Consider the following 13,073-nt stretch of genomic DNA (forward strand, 5'->3'; position numbering starts at 1 on the left):
AGGGAGGAAAGCGCACGTAAACACCAGCCAGGGCCCGCGGCAGCTCCTGCAGCCGCCTTAGCAGGCGGGGGACTCCGAGTGGGTTCCCAGAAAAGCCTCTGAGCTGCCCTCGCAGGCTCACCTTAGGAGCCAGGAGGCAGGGGGTGGGGGAGGGGGAGGTCTAAGTCCCGGGCCCAATTAAGAGATCAGGTGGGGAAGGGTTTGGGAGCTTCTAAGGTGAGGAAGCCCCGGCTGATCCCGCGGGCTGCTATAAAGCGCCGTGACCCCCCAAGCAGCGCCAGGGCTGGCAGGCACTGGGGACAGGGCTTTCCGGAGCCATGACCCAGCGGTGGGGCCCCCAGAGGCTTGCAGGCGGGCAGCCGCACGCCGGCTTGGAGGACAGCACCCGGGCGAGCATCTTCACCTACACCAACAGCAACGCCACCAGAGGTGAGCAAGCGGGCGCTGTGGAGGCTGGACAGCCCTCCAGGGACACCAGGCCTGAGTGGCCACGCGGAGGGCTGCTGGCCACCCACCCGCCTGGAAAGCTCTCTTCCACACACGTCAGCAGCGGCCGAGGTGGTCCTTCTCCCTTCGCCTTCATGATGCCATGAAATTGGGGGGGGGGGGGCGGTCCTTTCTGAACACAAAAGGACACCGTAATATACAACTTGCCTTTCCAAACCACACAGGCTTCCCAGACCTTTTGCGAACCGCTGTCCCGGGAATGCTCATTGACTCTTTCCTTGCGGTCCCGTGCCGCTAGTAAGCACCCGTTACGTTCAGTTCTGGCGTGTCTCTCTGGCCGCACCGCCCTGGCTTCCTAGGGAAGAAGCCGGCTCGGACTCAGTTTTGCATCTCCCGAAGCCAAAAGGAGGCAAACATGAGGTGGCCCGGAGGAGGGTAGGTGCCTTCTCCAACCTCAGGGTCGGAAGAGACGGGAGTGGCCATCCTGTCCAACTCTGCCCCCGGGGCCTGCAGACTTCGGCTGCACGTTCTTGGGGAGGGGACTCGCTTGGCTCCCAGGGCAGCCTTTCCGCTGGGAGGTGTCCCAGGAGAAAGGGCTCGGGCCCAACAGACACCTGAAACGCCCGCGGAGGCGGCCCGAGTTATGCCCTGGAAGTGCGTCAGTCCGAACGCTTTGCGTGCAAGCCTTGCAAAGAACTGAGGATGTTAGTGACCCCCTGCCCCTGGCCCCCCTTCCCCAGTCTCTCCTCCAAACCAAAGACCACCCCATCTGTTCCTTCAAGGACGTCTCAGGTGCCATGGTTTCCAGAAGCCACGCCAGCTCCCTGACAGCCAGGGTTCCCAGGCCAAACTAATTGAGAACCCTCAAGTTTGCCCTGACCTGATCGTTCTGTCAAAATGTCCTTGGTGGCGACACAACAGGGCCCTCCCTGGAGGCCCCTGGGCCTTCACTGATGCCTGAGATTCCTTTTTGTACATTTTCCCCCACAAAATTCAAGTATCTAGCAAAGTGGACCCACCCCTGCTGATTCCTGGAAGCAGATCTAAGACATGACATCATTCCGTCTGTAAATCTTCAGTATGCACCCGTAAGAGGAAAGGACTCTAAAACATAAACACAATGCCACTGTCACACCTATAAGGTAACATTGCCTTGATATTATTGAATCTCTTAACCGGTGTTGAACAAAAGGTCGTACGTTTTGTTTTGTTGTTTTCTTTACCTTGCTTGAATCAGGGCTCCGATAAGGTCCACACGTTCAGATCGATCATTGTCTCTTTTTGTCCTCTTTGAAGTCAGGGGCTCCCTCTCTACCTCCTTGTAATTTATTTGTTCAAGGGAATGGGTCGTCTGTCCCCGGACCCCTCCACTTTGGACTTGCTGATGGTCTCCCGTGTGTGGCTTCCCATGCCCCTTCCCATCTTGTTCATCATTATGTGTCTGTAAATTGGTAGTTGATATGAAGATCTGCTTGGAGGCCAGTTGGATCTGTTTTGTGTTTGGTTGGATCTCCTCACCATCAGGAGGGTGCCCCTTTTTCTGGGGTGTTGGCAGCTGCTGAACTCGATGCTTGGACCCACGAAACTGCTGGGGGTTGCAAAATGGTGACATTCTGACTTCCTCGCCCTGTCTTCATCTATTAGCTGGAGTCCTTGGATAGACTGAAACATTCCCTCTTCTACTCTTGGCTTCCCCAGGGACACAGAGTGTATGGGAAAGGCAGAAGAAATGCTTCTTCTTTCCTTTTATTTCTCCCACTCCAAAGTAATGACTTGGTTTCCCAGTGGAGCCAGTTGGGTTTGACCTCTGGGTCTCCTTTCTCTCCCACTAAGAATCCTGTTCTCAAGGGCCTTGGGTAGAAGAATTAGAATATGATTCAATTACTCATTTGCTTTTTATCACACACATTCACAATGGTCTCAGAGTAATGACACCGACACCGCCATCAACAAACAACATGCGTACCCAAAACTCAACATTTGGACAGGTCTTTTCGTCCTCAGGGTCTACGCCACCAGGTTCGCATAGTCAAACTAGTGCCCTTCCAAGTCGCTTAGAACAGTCCCTCTCTGTGTGATTATGCCTCTGAGTGGATATGCGTTTAGGTTCATTTGTTTTATTTTTGATTTTCAGGGATTGCTTTTTAAATTTTAATGTTGTTTTAAAATCGTGTAATAAAATATTCACCAGGTTCCGAATTAAAATCTGGAGAAGAAGGTATATTCACAGAAATCTTGCTTCCTCGCCTGCCCCCACACCCAATTCACTCCCTCCATGAATTTCTTCAGAACACCTTCCCCCCGGGAGTTGACGGTGATACTCTTGTGGTGCCCACTTCTTTATGAAGTTGGTCCTGGAGAGTTCAGAAGAGAGGGGCAGGCTGGGACACGGGCTCTGCTTACGCTGCTAGAGGACCCTCCCCCGTGACCTCCCACATTCGGAGCAGTCCATCCCCTCCCCCACTGTGCACAGCCCCGTCCCTCTTGTCCCTGCCCTGTCCAATTTGGACTCGGCGGACTGTCCGGGAAGGATGCTCTGGCTGCTTCGTTTTGAAATTGTTCAAAAACTGGAGCGTTCCGTATACCTCCCAGGCCCAGCTGCTGTTCTCGGACTAACCCGCTGTAGTTTCTGGGCAAGACCCGTTGGCAATTCGGGGTCCTCTGTTCTCCGGTCTATCAGCAGCCCCGTGGTTTCCCTCCGCTTCCTTCTGTACAGAAACTGATAGCACGCGGGCCTTCGGTAGTCAGAGGTCTGTCCCCAGGGGGCCTGTGCCACCTAGCATGGCTGTGGGCATTGCTGATGGGTTTCCAGGAGCTCCCCGTGAAAGCAACGAACAAAGCTCATGCACAGGGTGCTGGAACATCACGGGTGCTGCGGGGTCTGGTTGTGCTGGGGGCGATTGGCATCTACCCCAGCCCTCCTAGCCAGGGGACTCAAGAAAGCCCTACTCTTCTAAAACTAGTTCGAGCTGGGCTTTTGTGGAACACAACTGAAGTGTCCTGGTAAATGTGGGGACTCTGCGTGGATGCTTTCCTGGGCGCCATAAGGCTTTGGTACATGGCGGCAGGCACTGGCGTATCATCCCTTTAAGTATTTTGCCAAAAATGATGGTGGTAAAAAAGGTCCTTCAGCACGACAGGTGTAGAGCCACTGCGTTGTAATAAAGGGGAGTTACCCTTCCTTTTCGTTGCGTGTGTGTTTCGTAGGGCGGCTGTAACAGCACCACACGCTGAGTGGCTCACACAAGAGAAACTCCTTGGCTCACGAGGAGTCTGAGGTCCGGGCGTGGGCCGGGTTGGCTGCTTCCGGCGACTCCGAGGGAGAGTCCGCTCCGGGCCTCTCCTCCGGCTTCTGGCTCTTCCCGGCCATCTGCGGCACTGCTCGGCCCGTGGAAGCATCGCCCGGATCTCGGCCTTGATCTTCACGTGACCGTCTCCCCGTGTGCGTGTCTCTGTGTCCAAACTACCCCTTTTCGTGAGGACCCAGTCCTACGGGATTGGGGCCCGCGCTAACGACCGCACGGTAACTTGATCATCTCTGTGCAGACCCCGTCTCCAAATAAGGTCCCCTCCACAGGTCCTGGGGGTTACGACCCCGACATGTCGTTCTCATGGGGGGACACAACTCAACCCAGAACTCATTCATTCATCCATTCTCTGAGCACTGACTGTGCGTTGAACCTGCCACATGGGATACGACGAGACGTGCACATGGGTGGCTCCAGTACAGTGTAGGATGTCACACAGGGGCAGTCCCAAGGGGCTGAGTTGACACTCGGCTTAGGAATCCGGAAAGGCTTCCGGGAAGCAAGGCCATCCGAGCTGGGCTTTATGGTATGGGAGAGAAGAGGACCGCAGCGCAAGGGAGAATGTGAGCAAAGGTCCCATGACAGAGAGGCATGGAGCAGTCACGGGAAGCAGCGCGGCGGGTGCAGGGGTTTGAGGGAGCAGAGGCCTGCCCACGGCGCCCCAGAGGGCCGGCCCGCATACGGGGGTGGCAAATCGGATGGGGGGTGATACCCAGCGTAGCTGGTGAGGAGTTTGGCTTTGTTAAGTTCAAGGATGCCTGTCTGGCGGGCCACGGCCTCTGGCGTGAGACACGGATGCCTCACAACATCCGTGAGGTTCCAGCACTCCGTGCCATCGTGACAACACGGAAGGTTGTTCGCAGGCGGGCCAAGCTAGAGGGAAAGAGCTGGTTGCAAAGGCAAGGGTAGCGGGCAGGAGGGCGGGAGGGTTGACGCGACGCGCTGACGAGGAAGGGAGGGTGGGGCGGGCACAGCTGTGCAGTCGGGTAACGCCGATGCCCAGCTCCTCTCCCCGCGCTGTACCTCCTGCCTTCTAGGCCCCTTTGAAGGTCCCAATTACCACATCGCGCCCCGATGGGTGTACCACGTCACCAGCGCCTGGATGATCTTCGTGGTCATTGCATCCGTCTTCACTAATGGGCTTGTGCTGGCAGCCACCATGAAGTTCAAGAAGCTGCGCCACCCTCTGAACTGGATCCTGGTGAATTTGGCGGTGGCTGACCTGGCGGAGACCATCATCGCCAGCACCATCAGCGTCGTGAACCAGATCTACGGCTACTTTGTGCTGGGCCACCCCATGTGTGTCCTGGAAGGCTACACTGTCTCCTTGTGTGGTAAGCTAGCCAGGGCCCCGGGCTCCGGGAAGACCCAGCCTGCCGTGCGTAAAGGAAACATTCACACGGCACCCCCCGGGTGTGCCCACGGTGCGCATTTGAAGGGAGACAGACCTGTAGGGGAACCCGGGCCGGAGTCATCGTGGGGGGGGGGGTTGCAGACCGACAAGTGGACATCCAGAGTGCCTACCCTGAGACAGGCCGGTCTAGGGCCACGCAGCTGCCATAGGAGGAGACGGACAATCCCAGAACAATGTGGGAAGGAGGGCTCCGGGTCACCCCAAACAGAAGTTCCACTCAAACTGGGGATGTGTATTCTTTCAGCTCACCTGTGTCGGCTTTTCCCAGACGAAGCAGCGCTTCCCGTTAGAGCTTTTGAGACCCTGAAACTAAATCTCAGATCCCGGTCCCCATCACTCACATCTCTGTGGGCCTGGGCCCTGCTCAGGTCAACCTTGGCAGAGAAGAACCCATGTGGGGGGCGCCAGGAGCATACGATCCCTTCCCCGAGGCACTCCCGAGTCCCGGAAAGAGGGGTCCCTATCCCAGATAGCGAGCACGGGGCACCATCCGCCCCCTCAGGGGACCGTGTGCAGGAGGAGACGAGGAAGCACCCGGACGTTGAGTCAGCAAGATGAGAAGGGAGCTGGGCCGAGGTGGCCAAGGAGAGCAGGGTGCAGGCGGCAGCTGGGTGGGCAGAGGACAGGTGAGCATTGGCCGGTGGCCGAGCGGACTATGAGGCCGGGCACACGCAGGGGCGCGGACTTGATTCCGGGAGGCGGAGGCTGGCGGGAGAGACCCGGGAAGAGGCCGAGTGAGAGACCAAAGGCCGGGCCCACAGGAGCACGAGGGAGGTACCCCTCCCGCAGGGCCGAGGGCTCGAGGCTGGCCTGCCTCCGGGCCCCCAGCCGTCACACCACTGCTCTTCCATTTTAAGTTTCCCAGGACCACGGGGTCTCCAATCCTGGGTCCTGAGCACCCACATCTAACTCGGGTTCATCCAACTGCCACCTAAATTGGTCTCCAATTCAGATTCTGAGAGGTGGACATGAAGAGGAGGGAAAAAAAAAAAAAAAAAAAAGACGCTAGGACAGCCAGGGCCTGGGGAAGGCAGGGGGACCCTGGCTGCAGGTTTGAATTGCTACTGCGCATCGGTGAAATGGGAGCAGGACACGGGGGCAAGACTGAAATGAGCAGATCGGCCCCTCATATCCCTGTGAGGTAGGTGCCAACACGAGGCCCACACACTGTACAGGGCAGGATGCCGCCCCCGCCATATCTAACTGCCCCTCATTTTACAGATGATGGCCCAGCGCTCTCCCAAAGGTATAGAACGGCAGTGACCAGGGAAAGCCTGCGGACCCCTCCTCGGAAGAATGTTTGCCAACGTGCACAATAAGATCCATAGAACTACAAAGGAGTCCCATGATACCGAAATATAGTGATCAAAGTATTAAATATTAATGAGTGACATAGTCCTTCACTAAAATTATGAGTAAATGCATTTTTTAGAAGTATCGATGACACCATTCTTTATTAAAGTATCAAATAACCGGATCTGGCCCGACAGCCACTGAAATTTCAAAGCGGTAATGAATATGGTGATATAGGGAAGTGTCTGCTGCCTCTGTAAAGTGAGCAAGTCGCAGGCACTGCTAATGCTGCCATGCTCATAATGGAAGGCGATGCCTAGGGTCCATTAGAGTTTTTAGTGGAAAAAAGCTGTCCTTTTTCCCGCCCCAGTTAATGGAGCCCTAAACTCTGCCCACAGACCTCCAGTGTCTAAGCAGGGCATGGAGACATGATCTCCACCTGCCGGGGGGAGGGCAGCGGTGGGAAACCCGGAAGCCTAGGTGAACGTGCCTATGGGCCGAAGGGCCACAGGTCACCGGACACGTCCCGTTTCCTTGCCCTTGGCTGGGACCACAGCACCTCAGTGCGGTCACGTGGGTGCATGCATGGCCATCGGGAGTTGCGTCTGCATCCGAAGAAAGGCTGGTGGCCAACTAGGAGGAAGATAGGAATCAGGGTGCTAGACGCCCAAGAGGAAAGAATGGGGAAAGAGGGTGTCAGACAAATTGACCAAGAGGCCCACTGCCCCCTGGAGCTGCACACACTTTTTGGAGAATTAGGTTTTTCACATGGGTGGGGAGGATGTCTCTTGATCCTAAAAGCTGTCGGCTGGTATGGGTGGAAGAAGTGATGTTGGGGGCTCAAAGCCCTCATCTGTCTGCTCTCCCCTGCAGGGATCACGGGCCTCTGGTCCCTGGCCATCATTTCCTGGGAGAGGTGGCTGGTAGTCTGCAAGCCCTTTGGCAATGTGAGATTTGATGCCAAGCTAGCCATCGCTGGCATTGCCTTCTCCTGGATCTGGGCCGCTGTGTGGACAGCCCCGCCCATCTTTGGCTGGAGCAGGTAAGGAGGCCAGTATGTCAGGCATGCAGCTCATTTAGGACAGACGGTGAAGGACAGCGGGGAGGGTCAGGCGCATGACTCCATTTGTAACCGTGGGGTCAGTCGCTTCCTGTTTCTGGGCCTCCACGGCCCCGTGACTAAAGTGAGGATGGACCCGATGTCCCTGTGACCCCCTTTGAGGGCGCGGTGCCTATGAACATGTAAATCTGCCTGGCTGCGACATGGAAATAGGTCCTGTGATCTCTGAGCCTCTGGAAAGGTCTGTTTCTGCCAAACATGAACGGTTCATGGGTGCACACAGAGAAAGGCGACAAGCTCAAGCCACAGGAGCAGCTATGAGTGAAAGCAGGGCCGTCTCACCCACTCTGCCCTAGGCCTACATCTCGCACATTCTCAGGGGCCTCCCTTTCAGAGGCTTCTTGGGTTGTAGGTACACCTGGGCCCATAGGTCATTTGTGTCTTGGCCAGGCTGCTTCTTTGCGGGCTCAGATGCTATGTGTATTTTACCACAATAAAAACACAAGGGGATATAAGACCAGTGAAAACGTTCTGGAACTAGACAGAGGTGGTGGTTGCACAATGCTGTGAAAGTGCTAACTGTCAGATTGAATGGCTCGCTTCAAAAATGGTTGGTGAGGGGCACCTGGGTGGCTCTGTCAGTTAAGTGATCTCGGCTCAGGTCATGATCTCACGGTTCATGAGATTGAGCCCCATGTCGGGCTCCATGCCGATAGTGCAGAGCCTACTTGGGATTCTCTCTCTCCCTCTCTCTCTGCCCCTGCCCTGCTCATGAACACACACACAATCTCTCTCTGTCTCTCCAATAATAATTAAATAAACTTCAAAAAAAAAAAAGGTGAATTCATGCAATGTAAATTTCACCTTAATTAAAACAAGCCACCAATCGTCCTCCCCAAGTCAGTGGCATGCCTGGACTCGGGGGCCCCAGGGTGCCCTGCCTGCATCAGGACAGGCTGCCAGCCCTTCTCTCCAGGTACTGGCCCCACGGCCTGAAGACATCGTGCGGGCCCGATGTGTTCAGTGGCAGCTCGTACCCTGGCGTGCAGTCCTACATGATCGTCCTCATGATCACGTGCTGCATCATCCCCCTCAGCGTCATCGTGCTCTGCTACCTCCAAGTGTGGCTGGCCATCCGAGCGGTGAGCCCCCGAACTCTCCTGGCTCTACCCCCTGCCGATAGGATCGTGGGAGCCAAGGACACTTAGGCTGGGACAGAGAATCTCTCTCCTGCCCTCAAAGCAGGCCTGAATCCTCCAATTCCTTTGGGGCTGCGCCTGCAGTCCTGGCTCCCTTGTCCTGGTCCCTACACGATGTGAAGGGACCGTGCATGAAGCAACTTCACGCTCCCAATAAGGGAGCAGAGCCGCATTTCTTCCGTGACCCGGGACAGTCCTCCCCTGGGTAGAAAGCCTGCCTTTCCCGGGGAGTGGAGAGCAGCCAGCCAGATCCGCAAGTGAACCCTGCAGATCAAAAGGTGCTTTTGAAAAGCTGCCACCAGAGTGACCTTGTCCCCTTCACGGGGCTGTGGGGCAGGCCAAGGAGTGGCTTCACGTGTGCCATGTGCCACCCAGACCCGCTCTCCACTGTCCTCACTGGGAAGTTGACCCCGTCCCCGGCCACCCCTACCCCCCTATGTAGGCAGCCCGAGTGAAGGCCACAGGCTCCCTGCCTTCAGCCTGCAGTGTGCCCCCACCCTGCTTCCTCCCCCAACCCCGCCTGTGGTCAGGGATCAGAAGCAACCTTGCCGGCTCCCACAGGTGTCCAACCATGGCTTGGGCCTTGTTAGCTCGGGGCTGTGTCCCTGCCCACAGCAGACAGTGTCCAGCCTCTGTCTTCTCTTCCCCCGATTGGCCCCTCAGAGTCAAGCATGGGGGGGGGAGGGGCGGGCAGGAAACACGCTGATAAGGGACCAGGCGAGTCTAAGATGGCCTCCTCAGCTCCTTCCCAAACTCCTAATGGGAGCCAGGCTAAGCCAAGAGCTTGGAAGGCCCTTCAAGGCCATCTTCGCCAGGGCAGGCTCTGTGTTACCTCAGAGCCTACACAAGCTCCATCAAGGCCGGCCCGGTCCAGCCTGAGCCAGGCTGCTGGCTCACTCAGGTGGGAGCTGGCCGCTGGCCGCTGACCGGCCCGAGGTGGGCCCATCTCCTCGTCTCCATGACTCCACGTCCCCCCGCTGCCTGTCTCTCGCCGCCTCCCTGACTCACGGCCCAGGCAACGGCAACATGGAGCCCCCTGGATACAGAGCCCCGAAGGACTCTCCCACGCACCGTCCCCAGGCACGAATCTCTGTCTCCCCCAGGTGGCAAAGCAGCAAAAAGAATCCGAGTCCACTCAGAAGGCGGAGAAGGAGGTGACTCGCATGGTGATGGTCATGATCTTCGCCTACTGCATCTGCTGGGGGCCCTACACTTTCTTTGCGTGCTTCGCCGCTGCCCACCCTGGCTACGCCTTCCACCCTCTGGTGGCCGCCCTGCCGGCCTACTTTGCCAAAAGTGCCACTATCTACAACCCCATCATCTATGTCTTCATGAACCGGCAGGTAAGTCACACCGTTGGCAGAGCAAACTAGGAATTTACCCCCGGAGAGCCCAGCGATGGCTCCCACCTGGAATCATGTCGAGGGGGTGCCCGTTAATGACCCCCAGGACAACGACCAGAGAAGGCTCAACACATGACCTAGCCCCAGCCAGCCCTCCCCGTGGATCGTGTCGGAGTCTTGGCCCGGCACAGCGCAGTCGCGCCACGTTGCTGCTCTCCCGTTCTGTCGGCCTCAGGGTTGTCCTGCCGCTCACACCCGAAGGAGCGCCCGAACGTGTCTGCGTTGACCCTGGCTGTGCCCTTCCCACTTTGATAGGCACAACTGTCCTCTCAGTCTTCATCTTTCCGTTTTTAAACCCTAACCCCAACAAGGACGCAGAGAGGCCCTTCTCAGCTGCACCCGCATGCGGCTGTTGTGACTTTGTGGGTTAGTTCGAGGGGGCCCGCTGTGGTCCCGCCCGAAGTCTCACCAGACAGTAGCCGTCATGGGCCGGTATACTCAGCCTCAGCAGCAAATTGCCCGTGACTCCTAGATCCCCCGGGAGGTTACAGGTGACCGCTGAGGCTTACCATCTTCCAAGAACAATTTGGCTTCCTCTTCTTTGAATCCATCAAATCTACTTCACCGAGATGCAATGTGTGACTTGATGGTGACCAGAAAGGTCCAGGGGCCCTCGCAGGGGCCTGGCATCATGCCAGACCCAGTTCCCATTCCTTCCAACTAGCTCTTCTGTCCCTTCCCCCCCCCCCCCCCCCCCCCCCCGCCCCATGTCACAGTTGCTCCGAGGCCCCGCTCAGTCTGGCCTGGCCCTTGGCTCCCTGCAGAGTTCATTAAGCACGCACTCTTTCTGTAATGTTCAGGCATTAAGTAGGACACAGTTGATCCCCCGGGACTCCACTGTTGGCAACTCAATACCTAGAGTGTCTTTGTATCCCTGACTCCTGTTTCCTGGTTCATGTGGGTCTCTTTTTAGGTCTGGCTTTTGCTTGTGGAACCCTAGGCTCTCTTGCCTCGTACTTGTACTTGTTTACTTGAGTCTCCATTCTCCCCTCCCCAAACTGGCCCTCCTAGACAAGATGTCTGCACTTCTGGACATCTCCAGGCTTTTGAAGTTTGCTTTCACCCTCTCCACATTGTTATCCCTTCCTGTTGTGTCCTGAGACAATTATCTGTAATGGAGCTCACGAGGGCAGAGAACGTTGCTCTTTTTGTCCACTGCCGATCGCCCTGAGACAGTCTGGCGCACGGTGGACACTCAGTAGGTAGATGTCAAATGAATTCCTCAGCTAAGTCAATTCTCCCGTTCAGTTCACTTCTTGTGTTACTGATTTCTGTAATTATGTGTTTTATTTGCGAGGGTTTTGATGTTGGAGGGAGCTGGAGGTGGTCAAGAATAGGCCTAGAATATACAGGAGATGCCCCTCGTCTGCAGTCTCAAGACATTGGGGTTATCCCAGTGATGATATGAGGTATAACTTGAGAAATGAATACATTACAAGTCTCTTTATAGGGGAAATGCACTGGGGCCCTCTTGGTGATAGAAGATTCTCTTGGCTGTAGACATGAAGTAGTAGCTAGACTGTGGTCTTGTTAGACCACTAGTTAGTGCCTACGTGGCCTCAGAATCGACGGGATAGAAACAAGATGACAATCACATCCCTTTTCACTAAAATGCCTCTGAGTCTCTTCCCAGACATTCTGGAAATGGGTCGCCCTATGCATGGGCCCCTTAGCTGGCGTCCTCTTTGGTCACTGTATAAGTTTCCTGGGGCTGCCATAACAAAGTACCACAAACTGGGGCGGGGGGGGGTGGGTAAAACAACAGAGATGTATTCTCTCCCGGTTCTGGAGGCCAGAAGTCCGGGGTCAAGGCGTGGGCAGGGTTGTTTCCTTCTGAGGGCTCTGAGGGCGAATCCGTTCCCGCCCGTCTCCTAGCCTCCGGTGGTGGCCAGCGGTCCTTGGTGTCCCTTGGCTCCTAGACAAGTCACCCCGATCTCTGCCTTCACCTCCACGTGACCTTCTCTGAGTCTGTGTCCAAATTCCCTTCTCATAATGACACCAGTGGTTGGATTAGGGCCCACTCCACTCTAGCATGACTTCATGGCAATGTATATCTTCATCACATCTGCAAGGACTCTATTTCCAAATAAGGTCACATTCACAGGCTCTAGGGGTTAGTCCTTGAACGTAGCTTTGGAGAGGGGGGCGTGGTGTTACAACTTGACGCACAACAGTCACCATCAGAGTCTAAATTCGATGGCTCAGATGAGCGAGCAGTCAGGAGCAGACCATCCCCATGTGCGAGTAATAACCTCAGGCCTGCTCCAGTCTCTGCACGGGACTCTGAATGGTAGCAGAGAAGGTGCTCAGTCATCAAGGTGCCCCCTAATGAATAGCCTCCTCAGAATTCCCCAAGAGCAACCTTTAGCACGGTACGTGGGCCCTTTCCGCTCTGCTGAGTAGCGCTTTCTGCCCCGCCAGTTTCGAAACTGCATCATGCAGCTTTTCGGGAAGAAGGTTGACGACGGCTCTGAACTCTCCAGCGCCTCCAGAACGGAGGCCTCATCTGTGTCTTCGGTGTCACCTGCATGAGTCCCTCCTGGCCGTGACAACAAAAAGGTCTGCTTCCTACCGGAAAACGTAAACCCTGTCCCACACACCGGCACTTTGGCCACCCCCTCCCCCTTTGCCCCTTCTCCTCCATCCCTGGGAAATAAAAGTAGTTTCTCTTTGCCAAAAACAACAAAGTTGCAGAGGCTCCCGCTGCCGTCTGGGGACACCTGAGCCTCCGAGGGTTCAGTCACGGGGTCACGAGAGGGCATGAGGGGGATAGAGACAAGAGCAGCACCGTGCTTCAGGGGCTTTAATATTTCCCAAGCCTTGTGTCCGCAGACGGTACGGGAGGATCACGAAACGGAAACGCGAGGCGGGCTGGTGGCGATGGAGCCGGAAAGGGAGGTGAGGGTGGCTGTCTAGGGAGGGCTGGCTGGACGCCCTCAATGCCCGGAG

General features: G+C 56.3%; 1 protein-coding gene across 4 annotated transcripts; it reads left to right on the top strand.

Annotated features, from left to right (window-relative positions):
* Positions 1 to 261: 261 nt before the first annotated feature.
* Positions 262 to 12,807, top strand: OPN1LW (opsin 1, long wave sensitive). Of its 4 annotated transcripts, XM_045471543.1 has the most exons (7): positions 747 to 882; positions 1,446 to 1,589; positions 4,793 to 5,089; positions 7,336 to 7,504; positions 8,499 to 8,664; positions 9,825 to 10,064; positions 12,546 to 12,807. In XM_045471543.1, the coding sequence occupies exons 3-7, from the start codon at positions 4,858 to 4,860 to the stop codon at positions 12,654 to 12,656; spliced, it is 918 nt and encodes a 305-aa protein (XP_045327499.1). In that variant the 5' UTR covers positions 747 to 882; positions 1,446 to 1,589; positions 4,793 to 4,857; the 3' UTR covers positions 12,657 to 12,807. The 4 variants fall into 4 exon arrangements, with proteins under 4 accessions (XP_045327498.1, XP_045327497.1, XP_045327499.1 ...); XM_045471542.1 differs by lacking the exons at positions 747 to 882; positions 1,446 to 1,589 and adding an exon at positions 262 to 429 and having other exon boundaries at positions 8,486 to 8,664; XM_045471541.1 differs by lacking the exons at positions 747 to 882; positions 1,446 to 1,589 and adding an exon at positions 262 to 429.
* The last annotated feature ends 266 nt before the right edge of the window (positions 12,808 to 13,073 follow it).

Source organism: Leopardus geoffroyi, chromosome X (genome assembly GCF_018350155.1).
Source record: "Leopardus geoffroyi isolate Oge1 chromosome X, O.geoffroyi_Oge1_pat1.0, whole genome shotgun sequence".
NCBI lineage: Eukaryota > Metazoa > Chordata > Mammalia > Carnivora > Felidae > Leopardus > Leopardus geoffroyi.